The 11868-nt window shown below is 31.5% G+C and overlaps 1 protein-coding gene across 3 annotated transcripts; it reads left to right on the top strand.

Annotated features, from left to right (window-relative positions):
* The first annotated feature begins 1493 nt into the window (after positions 1 to 1493).
* LOC131945216 (ERO1-like protein beta) lies at positions 1494 to 11361 on the top strand. 3 transcript variants are annotated; one of them, XM_059306245.1, is made up of 15 exons: positions 1494 to 1789; positions 3238 to 3357; positions 3487 to 3570; positions 3873 to 3926; positions 4477 to 4639; positions 4916 to 5036; positions 5216 to 5274; positions 6292 to 6306; positions 8441 to 8533; positions 8663 to 8832; positions 9084 to 9160; positions 9283 to 9352; positions 9475 to 9561; positions 9928 to 10064; positions 10419 to 11361. In XM_059306245.1, the coding sequence occupies exons 1-15, from the start codon at positions 1676 to 1678 to the stop codon at positions 10468 to 10470; spliced, it is 1416 nt and encodes a 471-aa protein (XP_059162228.1). In that variant the 5' UTR covers positions 1494 to 1675; the 3' UTR covers positions 10471 to 11361. The 3 variants fall into 3 exon arrangements, with proteins under 3 accessions (XP_059162228.1, XP_059162227.1, XP_059162229.1); XM_059306244.1 differs by lacking the exon at positions 6292 to 6306 and adding an exon at positions 5997 to 6014; XM_059306246.1 differs by lacking the exon at positions 6292 to 6306.
* The last annotated feature ends 507 nt before the right edge of the window (positions 11362 to 11868 follow it).

Below are 11868 nucleotides of genomic sequence, written 5' to 3'. Positions count from 1 at the left end.
GAACCGGGGCTGTAAGGGTTAACCAACAAAGTATGAAAATTTGAAAAGGCCTAACAGCTTCGTTCACTGCAGCCCACCGGGATTTCCCCCCCCCCCCCCTATGTCACGGCGAACAAGTCTACAGATTTGATAGCAAGTTCACAAACATACGACATTGTAAGCTCAGTAAAGGTTTAAAAAAATGGCATGGCATTATCAAAACCACTACTCTCCTTCCAACACTCAATGTCATTCACCTAGGAACGGAGGAAACAAAGGGGGGGGGGCATGGCGTCTAGCTCTGGTGTAAGAACGGATGGGGTGTAAACCACTGTAAGGCTATTGGTGAATCTCGGGAGGGATATTGAACTATAGGGTTTATTAGATTACTAAGTACTAAGTAAATGTAGTTATGGAAAACATACTTTTCATCAACATTGTGGTTATGGCTTGTGTTGAGAGTGGGAGAGTGTTTTTCTGACGATGTGAATCGGCAAAATGTCTTGACGACTTTGTGTACGATCCCTGTAGTCAGAGGCGTAGCGAGGGGGGGGGGGGGGGCGGGGGTTGCGGACCACACCTGGTGACACCATTTAGGGGGGTGACACCAAGGCAAAAAATAGCAAAATATATAGAGAAAAATAGTTTGGGGGGGGGGGTGCAAATCAAAAGTTTGAGGGGAGGGGGGTGTGCAAATCGAAAGTTTGAGGGGGGGGGGTGCAAATCGAAAATTGAAAGTTCGTCCCCGGGAAGGGTCGCTACGCCTCTGGGGGTGACACTCAGTGATTCTTCTAGACTTTTTTCTCGGGGGGGGGGGCACTTGAAATTTTCGGGGCGGGGGGCGGTAGACTTTCTTCGGGGGGGGGGGGGCGGACACTATTAAAAGTAGGCCTATATATTTTCTATATAAATTATATACATTTCATTTCGTTCGGGAGGGGGGGGGGGAAGAAACTCTGGGTGACACTATTAAGTGCCGCACCGGGTGACACCCGACCTCGCTACGCCACTGCCTGTAGTGTAGGTGTAGGATTTAAACATTGTTATAAAATGTATTAAAAGCAGAAGAAAAATTATAGATCTATGTGTTTCCTAAAGCATAGGTATATTTTTTTATACATGACATAACATATTTATTATACATGACATCCCTGCCTTGACTGCAAGGATTAGCATCTTACATCATTTTTGATAGCTGTATAGCAGTCAACCGACACGTACCCTGGTCCGGCTGAGGTCTGAAAACGTGCTAAAAATAACGTAGGAATCACCTACAAAACGTAACAGGATTTCCCTGTTGATTCGCCACGTAAACTTAATCCTGATATTACTACGCGTATTCCTCTGAAAAATATGTAATGCTATTCAACAATTTTTAAAATAATACCAAGCATTTAATTAATTTATATATTTAACATATTATAAGAAACATAAAGAAAATGTGTTTTCTTGTTAAACAAGAAAATTCACAATAATTTGTATTGCGTACTTATTTCCTTTTCGTGTGACGCGTGAACCATAATTATAGTAAACAGTTTGTATGAAAACATTCACTCAGCTGCATGGTTGTTGTAGCAATGCTATCCTATGCTAATCATTCTTTTGTGGCCGGTCATTAATAATATAATACACGAGTAATACAGAAGTGCAAAAAAGATTTTATTTTTAAAAAAGTAATCATAGCATAGCATATATAATGAACTTACATAGCAGTTTATGTGTTTTTCTTTTTGTATTATTAAATTTTACCTTGGGAGTCTGGCACGAACAGACTTGGAGTGGCGATGTTGCAGACCGGTGTTTCTGCAAGGTGAGGAAAGCATTCTTTCTTACTAGATCTAGATCTAGTACTAGATCTAGAATCTATATTTAATATAGATCTATACTAGATCTATATTATATATTAAATCTTGAACTAGATATCTATAGGCCTAATCTTAATCTTAACTATAGTCTAAATTATTACTAGAGTCTAGAATACTAAACCCATAGATTTAGAATTTAGAATATTAGATAGACTTAGACTAGACCTAGATCTAGACTTTTTTAAGACTCTTGCTTAGGCTTAGACTATGATAGTCTAGGTCACTATAGACTCTATAGAGAACAGTTGAACAGAGAGGTCTAGCTTCAGCTTGGATTGTTAATTGTTAGTCTAAACTTTAGAAAAACTCTTGACTCATAGTCATAATTCATAATCATTTGAGAAGTGACTCTGAACTGAAGTGAGTCTCCTCAGATGCCTTTAGTTAGACTCTTGAATTTTCATGCTCACTAACTAATAATGGTAATGGAGTAAGTAATGGTAGTAGTGTGTGTTAAAGTGAATATAGATCTATATATATTCATATGTTTATTATTTAGTGTGTAGTATGTGAGAAGTAACAGTAACAGAATATTTGAGTTTTAGATTTTTGAATTCAAGCTACCTAACTTTTTATTTTAGCATAAAGTAGTAGGCCTAGAGCTCTACTTACTTATTTTTTCTAGTCTAGTCTTCTCTTTCTATCTGTAACACTGAAATATTTATAGATTTCTAGAAATCTAGTATTTTATAGGCCCTGCCCTAAGCCTAAGCACTAATGTTAAAACTTAAAGACTTAGGAAGTTTAGTTAGTACTTAGTAGGGATAATCAATAAACAATGACAATGTCACATGGGGATAGGTAGATAAAAAAAAATTTGTAATGTGAGAAAGGGTAAGATCTGAAAAAGTGATAACAGTTTTTTACATTTTATGTTAGTAGGACTGGCCTAATATTAAGAGAATTATAGCCATTAGGCCTATTTTCATTTTAAAAAAAAAGATTTTTTATAAAGGCCCTAGGCCTATTGTATTAGAAGTTTATTGATGACAATATAATAAATATATGCAATGTTGACAATGTTGGTAAAAATCCTCCAAAAAAGCCTAATGTTGCTTATGCTTAGCAATTGTACTTGCTCTAAACAAACATGAGTCATCCCTTTTGATATGGATATAAAATTATACAAGATGTTTAGAAAAATCTTCAAACTATACATGTGTTTCTCCTGCGGACAATTATCCATATGTTCACATGAGGCTTTCTTCATGATTCACATTTTTGCCTTCAGGTTTAATCCTAATTTAATCATTTACAATGTTGAAAAAATATATTTGTTTTATCATCTGCTCTTTTCAGTTTAATTAGTTATTTTTAAGAGTGTTGTTATAATATAATGTAAGCAGGTTTTATCCTATGATGTTATAAAATTTAAAATGTTTTTTTTTTATAGCTACAAGGAGAGGTGGATGACTGCTCTTGCAAAGTAGAATCATTGGACTCATTAAATAATAATAAAATTTACCCAAGATTAAAAAGTTTGTTGTCTAGAAACTACTTCAGATATTTTAAGGTAGGAGTAATTGTATATTTTTAGAATCAAGATATGTTTTAAAGTAGTTTGTAAATAACCATCACATTGTTTTTCCTATTTTAAAATAATTTTTTTTATTGGCATTACTTTTTATCACCTGGAATATAGGTGAATCTTAAAAAGAAATGTCCCTTTTGGTCAGATGACAGCAGATGTGCCTTGAAAGACTGTCATGTTAATGTTTGTCAAAAGGTACATCTTATTCTCAAGTATATAATAGTGTTTGTTTTTAGATACTGGTTATCATTTTGTGCTTTGTACAATCCAGAATATGTCAGTACATAGACACAAATGTTATAGAAGCTGACTAAATTTAAAATGAGTCAAAGGTTCTGAACCATGTTAAGTCACTAATTATATTAATTATGAAATATGTAGCAACTGTACATTAATTTTAGTATAAGGATGGTGAAAGAATCTTAGAGGAATATTGGGTTTAAAATAATCCATTTTATCAACTTAGGATTTTTTGTTAAATTTTCTTTAATTTCTAGGATGAAGTCCCTATAAAAACTATAGAAAATGTTGAAAACCATGAAAAGAGAAAGGTAAGATACACAGCACACATTTTATCTAATCTGACAAAAGGTAACAGTTGCTTTTACAATTTATTCTTATCAATATTGATTTATCACGACAATATTCCAATAATTAGCTGGAGCAGAATGTTATTGGATTTTGTTGATTGAATCAAGAAAAAAAGATGATATGAAGGTTTTTTCTGAAGGGATTGTTGGTTCATTGCATTCAGTATTAATAATGTAGAATTCTATATACGTATTTTGTCCTGTGTTGCCATCTAAGGAATATTGATTATCAGTTGAAGCAGCTGGGGGTATTTTTGTTTATGTCAGATTATTGGTCAGAAAGAAATACAATGTTTCTGATACATTGACAGCATTTCAAGTATTTTCTATAAGTTTATTATCATTTTACAAGTACTGTATTTTTATAAGGAGTAAACTTAGATGCATCCACATGCTCGTGCTTGATTATTGTATATATAAGTATATATTCTTAAATTATACTTTTACATCTAGTCAACATTTATTGCATAGATATTTTTATCTTTTATCTTTTTTAAAAATATTTTTACAGTATTTAAATGAAAAATCTGGGCAAAAAGAAGTAGATGAGGCCCAATGTGCAGAGCAGAGAGAGCTTGGTGCTCTTGATAAAACAATCAGTCAAGAGAAAATAGCAGAGTTTCAGTCATGGAAGGAATATGATGAAGCATTGCCAATGTTCTGTGATGTTGATGGTCAGTAAACATTTCTTGTTATGTTCCCTTAATGTTTATACAATGTGAGCAAAAATGCTTTTTATTTCAAAATTAACAACTGGTGCCGTATTTAATGTGGGATGGTGTGGTCGAATAGCAGAACATGCGACTGCTATCCAGAAAGTCAAATCACAGGTTTGTGTTATTAGAATGTTCCTGAGTCCACTCAGCTCTGATGGACTCACATTTGGGAAGGTAAAGAATCTTGTGATTGTGAAGTGAACTGTGTCACTAATGTGATACATTTCTTAACAGATGAACATTCCAATGATGTTGAATATGTTGATCTGCTACTAAATCCAGAAAGATATACTGGCTATAAAGGATTGTCCCCCAGAAGAATTTGGAGATCAATATATGAGGAGAATTGTTTCAAGTTAGTTTATATTGTTATTCTGTAAATAAATTAATAATAAAACTGGTATAACCTATTTCTTCACCAAGACTGTTTCAAGCTAACAAAAAGTTGACCATTATAAGCAGTTATTTCTTTCATTTATATGTCAATAAATTAAATTTGACACTTATTCTTTCTTTGGGTGCTACCTCTTCCAGGCCAGAAAAAAACTACGGCTATGGACCAGAATATGGATCTGATTCGTCTCTTGAATCAAGTAAGTCCATTTTGTATTTTTACATTTGCTGTAATGTATGTCACATTGTGTAGTAGTAATACTAAATATTCATCATCATCTTTTCCATTTTGTGCCCAAGACACATGGGGATGCCACAGAAAGCCCCCATTACTTAATATGTCATAGCTATTTTTACTGTCTATTGTTGTTTGAAATATGTCATTGTTTTGTTAGAGCAAACACCTTTTTCTACTGTAACTTTACAGTTATATGACACCACTGAATTTAGCTTTTTATAGAGTGATACAATTAACTTATCTGATTAATTATAACTGAATAATATTTATATGTTGCTTACTTCTGCTTTTATTTAATTATTTAATTATTCTTTTAACATGCACAGTGTGCACAACTGGACTGTAGTTGATGTGTCTTATTGTTATTTGCATAATGTTTCTTAATTGTTCTAATATCAAGAAATGTAATGAATGTAGTTGGTAAATGGTAATACTCTAGTTGAGGACTAGGGAAAGGTAATCTTTGTCCACTAGTTAGTTGCTTGAGATAGTAGTCTTCTTCCCTGAGCAAGAACATGGCATAAGAGAATTTAGAAATTGTTCAAAAGATATTTTAAAATAAACACTTTAGTTTAGAGAATTTATGTTTTTATAATTATCAATTGGTAATCTCATTGCTTCTATTTTGTATTGCACTTTATTTAATTTAAACACCATCTATAATCAGCTGCAATCACATTTCAGGTCCATTATTTTCTAGAGGTAATTTGTAGTAGCACTGCAGGTTGGATATATATGAGGGATTTCTAATGGTTATTTGCTCTTGTGTAGTTTTATCCCTGGAAATTAAATTATAATTTCCACTTTAGTTAATGGAAGGTTGAAGCAGGGTTTTACTTATTTTTCTTCCCAAATGATATTCAAAATTATTTGAATTCTGATCATATCTCCTATCATTTATACAAAACAACAATAAAAACCCCTTTCATTTAAAAATAGATCACATTCTTTCTTTTTCATTTAAATTTGTTAATTGCAGGATCTGTTGAAGAAGGTAACATTGTTTGTTTATTTCTAATCGCAGGACTAGAAGAAATGTAACTCTTGTAATTCTTTGTTTTGGAAAAAAAAATGTAACTTTTCCTACAACAGGCAAGGATTGGTGATGGACTGGAGAGAATCAACAAAAAGCATGTCATGAAAATAAACTTTCTCTCCCCAATCCTAAACTTTATTCCCAAAATATATTTGACCTCAAGTGTTTATTACAGAGGCTAGAGTGATTTTGTTTGCACTACTTGATGTTCCATTCCAAGATAATAGTTAACTGATTTTGCAATTATCATTAACTATTAATTGTTAGGAAGTAAGCTGTTTAAAGAAAATTTGAAAGTAGTTTTCTAATAGTGAAATAGCTGCTAAAACAGTAAAAGTAAACTTCTGTAACATTTTCCCCTTCGTTGTAATAAAATATGAACAGTTTTCAGAGTTAGTAATGCAAAGAAAATATAACTGAGATACTAGAGACAGATTTTACCAATACAAAGGTTAATGGTTGTATGTATTTCAGCTCTTTCCATTTTCTTCTTTCTCTTGTTGAATGTTAATCCTTGAGTATCTTTGATCGGTTTGTTTATCTGAACTCATTTCACTGTATGATTTTTTTAAACATGATATAGGTCTGCATTTATGGTACTACTTTTTCCCTCCCTTTCATTCTTATTGATTTTATTATTTGGTTGTAGGATCTTTATCAAAAGTAGCCAAAACGTTAACAGATGCATGAAATACAAATATTTTCCAGGTTAATGAAGTTTATTAAAAGCTCATAAAAATTTTCCCTCATTTCATGATACACTAGTCTAAAGTTCTGTTCTACACAGTAAAAATCAGCTTGAGCCCTCAAATGTTAAAGTAAACAACTTGTTTGTGCTGCCTGTTGAAATACTTGAGCTAGTTTCTAAAGGTTATTCTCAGCAAATATCATACATCCTCTGTAAACTTTACCCCACACTCACATATTTTAAGCACCCCATCACAAGTATTTAGTTACACAATGACTCTTTAAATTTAATTTTTAGGTTAGCTTTTTCATCGTAGTATTCAATACAGTGGATTTATTTCTAACAAATACTTAAATATTTTATGTATTAATTACAATCGAGTATGTTCTCTTAAGTAACTGTATTGGGATGCCTTACCCAGATAGGTGCCTCAGCTCAAGGTTTTGTGTATAACTAAGCCCATTAATGCCTCATGTAATGGTTTTTTCTGCTATTTATTTTTAGTTGTATTATTTGTATCTATTAAAATTATATGTTAGGACTTGAGTATCTTTTGTCTTACTTCCTGTTATCTTGGGTTGTTTTTTTTTGGTAAACAAGAAAAGCCATTGTATAAAAAACTGCTTTGCTGTAGGTTTCTTTATTTTTTCATTAGCAAGCTATCATTTTAAATAATCTGCATAGTTTGGAGTTTTATATGAAATGCAAATTTTATTTAAAAAGAGTAAAATTGTATTTCAATAATTTATGTTCAGCTTTAGATATGTGCATGTTTTTTTATCATTAAAACCCAAATCAATACAATGTTTTATTATATGTTTAATTTGCAAAAAGATAGAAGAAATTATATGATCCTATATTTTACAGTTATGAGGTATTCATGGTTTTTTTATTTAGAAAGTTGCTATTTCTACACATGTAAATGGCTTTTCCATTTATTTTTAAATAATTTACATACATTTCTAAACTACTGATGCTTACAGTCAGCTTGAAAATGTTAATGTGTTTTAATGATTTAAAAAAAAAATTTAACTACACTTTTATATATTAGCTGTTAATTGCAAGTTTAGAATTTTGATTTTTTGTTCAAAACAACATGCATTAATAACATTGCAAAGATGTTAGTTTCATTTCTTTTGGATAGTTATGAGCATTATACTTGCGTTAACATTACAAGCTGACAGTAAAATACTATTGAAACACGATTTAATAACCCAATGCAGACTTGTCAAATATGATTGATTTGAAGATCTTGTTTGTTGATTAAATTTGAGCTAGATAGAAAAATAATGTTATTTAACACAGTGAATTTATTGTTTGATTTTTTTATGGAGGTTTATGATATGTTTTTTGTTTTTTAACATTCTAAACCACTTTTAATACAAATGAAACAATTATTTGCAGGTATGTGCCTTGAAAAAAGAGTTTTTTTCCGTTTGATTTCTGGTCTGCACACTAGCATTAACATTCACCTTTGTGATCAGTACTTGTTTCCTGGTAAGACTTTTTATCAATTGGAGCTAAATACTCGTAGTTAGATATTTTCAAACCCTTTTTAGGGGTAGTGGGGGAGACATACTATTCAACATTGTAAAAGAAGTTTTGTTTTGTTAAATGTTTCTTCAGCTAAAGGTGGTTTTGGGTCTGGCCACTGGGACCACAATTTAGAAGAGTTTCAGTCCAGGTTTGATCCAGCTCTTACCAACAACCAGGGACCTCAGAGGCTCAAGAACTTGTACTTCACATATCTCATTGAGTTAAGGGCCTTGGCTAAAGCTGCTCCATATCTCAAACAGGTTTGTTCTTGCTTTTGTGGATTACTGCCAGAACAAGTTTATATTTTAAAATACAATTTGGTTAATTTTAATTTTTGAATTCAGAAATACACTGTTCCCTCCTGATTTTTAAGTAATAAGCACATAATTTAACATACTATGGACTAACTTAATTACACTTTTTTAAAAACCAAAATTAATCCTGTTTTAGTTATTTTTAGGTACAAAACTAAAACCAGATTAAAATATGCATTAATGTTAATTTGTTTCAGGAAGGGTTCTATACAGGTGATGCAGAAGAAGATGCAGATTTGCAGCAAGGGATCAACAATCTACTGGATATCATCAAGTAAGTCATGTTTGTTTAACCAGAGAAGGGCATTTGTTGGTACATAAGTATGGTGGTTCTGTTGACTTTCTTTTACTACATAAACACAATAATATATTGCTCTACAATTTTTCCCTTCTTAGATCTTTTCCTGACCACTTTGATGAGTCACAGCTCTTTAAAGGCAACTCAAAGGAAATGAAACAGCTCAAGGTCTGCATATATTTTATCATATTTAAAAACAAAATGTATGCTGGGAATAGAAACATTAAATAGATATGAATTTAATATTTAAAAGTTGAATGTTTTGCTTTGTTTAAATTTTATATTTATAGGCGGAATTCGTGCAGCATTTTCGCAATATTACTCGCATCATGGATTGTGTTGGCTGCGACAAGTGTAAACTGTGGGGAAAACTTCAGGTAAACTTTATGATGCAATACGTTTATTTTGGTAAGAAAATTTACAACATGATATATGGGTACAGTAGCCAGAAGGTCTTGAGTTGGATCATGTCCGGACTGTAGGACATCCCTGAACTCTGATGATGGGTACCTGACTCACATTGGGGAAAGTAATGGTGGCTGACCACACCATTTCTTTATATGCTGGGGTTAAAGAAACATGAACTCTCTCTGACGTATGCTATGAAAGGGGAGCTTCACTTAACTTTTTTATATAGGTACAGAAAACTTGAGAAGTTTTACCATTGATGTTAATGTATGATGATGAAATGATTATTGTTCTTTCTTGCCTTATTTTAAATAAAAGCTTTTGTTTTCCCTCAGATCCTGGGCATGGGAACTGCCTTGAAAATACTTTTCTCTGGTGATAGCATGGGTCTACAGTCAACTGTGAAGTCAATGAATAAAGATTTTCAACTCACTAGAACAGAGATTGTTGCATTGTTCAATGCATTTGGAAGGTGAGATTTTTTTTATGCTTACTGATATTCAATGGTTTAATTAGACTTTAGAAAAAAGTATTCATAGTACTAGTTTAAAAATATATCTTAAGTATGAAGGAAATATCTTGTATAACAGCTATGTGTAAATTTTTAGCTGTTTCTGTCTTTTAAAACGCCTTTGCAATTTATATTGTAAAATGTAAATACCTGTAAATATTCTGCGAGGCGAATTAAGGCTAATTTTGGCAAACCTAAAAATGTTAAACATATATAATTACTTAAAAATTGTTCATTTTGCATGACCCAGATGCAATTTTATTTATGTTCACCACAATTTAATCATGATATATTTTTTTTACCTCCCTTATTTAGGTTATCCAAAAGTATCCATGCCATAGAAACATTCCGCAAGTTAGCAACATAATCAAGCTCTTAATTTATTTTATCTAGCCTTGTTCAAATTTTTTTTCTTTATAGTATTTCTAAAAATCCTTTTTTGAAAATAATTTTAAACTGTTGTTTCCATGTTTTCAGCCAGTTGTAAATAGTCCCTCTGTAATTGTGCTTTTGTGGTGCATACTTGTATTTATATGTGCATCAGTTGTTTGTGGGCCTTTATTGACATATGTTGAAAATAATTTAAAGATAGCTGAACGATTTGTTTAAAATATGTTGATCACCTGTTTTATTTATTTAGTTCAAATTTTAAAACATTGCTCGAACATGATTACATTTTTTAAAATCTAATTTGTTTTAAAGCTTGTGTATATTGTTTTAATAACATTTTTCTAAAGCTAAAAAAAAAGTTATGACAGTTGTATGATTTCCTTTGCTTACAAAACCACCAAGTTTGATCACCAAAGAGAAAAAAAGCAAATTAAAACTTGTTAATGTAACAACTGTTTAATTTACATTTTTTCATCAGTTTCAGTACCTTAATTGAATCTAACAGTGCAATTAAACATTTAAATTGTCGCACCTCCATTATATAATGTTTGAAAATTTGATTATTGGTTAAAAATCTTCTTTTCTTTATAAAATGAGTGTTATTAAAAAAAAAACCTAAATTTTACTTTAAAGAAGTAGCAACTAATTACTCTTGGTAAAATTTAATTTGATTGCCTAGATATTATGTTTCTGCTTGGATGCACCTTTTTCAGTGGCATTTCCATTTTTTTAAAAATGTTTGTAAAATGTTTTAAATCATTCTTTTTATTTTTAAATATTGTTTTTTATGTGTATGAAGTCATGGGTAATTTGTTAAAAATTACAATTGAATGCTTGGTAAATTCCTATTTTTACATAAAATATGATTAGAAAATAATATTGTAGCTTGTAAATGAAATATTTTCATATTTTATTTCTGTGATCTTATCCTATACATAACATGCTAATTATTGTCATTGCAAAGTATCAAAATATATTTGTCCATGAAATGTTAGTTTGAAATGTAGAAGATCAACAAATTTAGAGCTGTTTCTATTTCCTACTCATGTTGAGTAATGCTGGCATTCTGTGCATTTGTCAGGACAATCCATTTTCTTTGTTTATGAAGTACAGAGGCTATATGAGATGTTATTACTTGTTATCTTCTTGATGAATCTCTGTTTTATTTTGCTACTAGTACAACTCAGTACGTATTAGTCAAGTTGTTCAATGTTTGACAGAGTGCCACCATGGTACAAATGTTTGACCTGACAAGGTCCAGCTCTTGGTCACTACTAGAACTCAGGTCTGGGGTGCCCAGCCATGACATACTTGGTACTACAATATAGGATTGTATTTAGTTTTACATGCAGTTGTGGAAGAGTTTTACAACCCT

The sequence above is a fragment of the Physella acuta genome, unplaced genomic scaffold (assembly GCF_028476545.2).
Source record: "Physella acuta isolate Inbredline_101_S28 unplaced genomic scaffold, ASM2847654v3 ptg000531l, whole genome shotgun sequence".
Lineage (NCBI taxonomy): Eukaryota > Metazoa > Mollusca > Gastropoda > Physidae > Physella > Physella acuta.
This window is presented reverse-complemented; position numbering and strand designations above follow the sequence as displayed.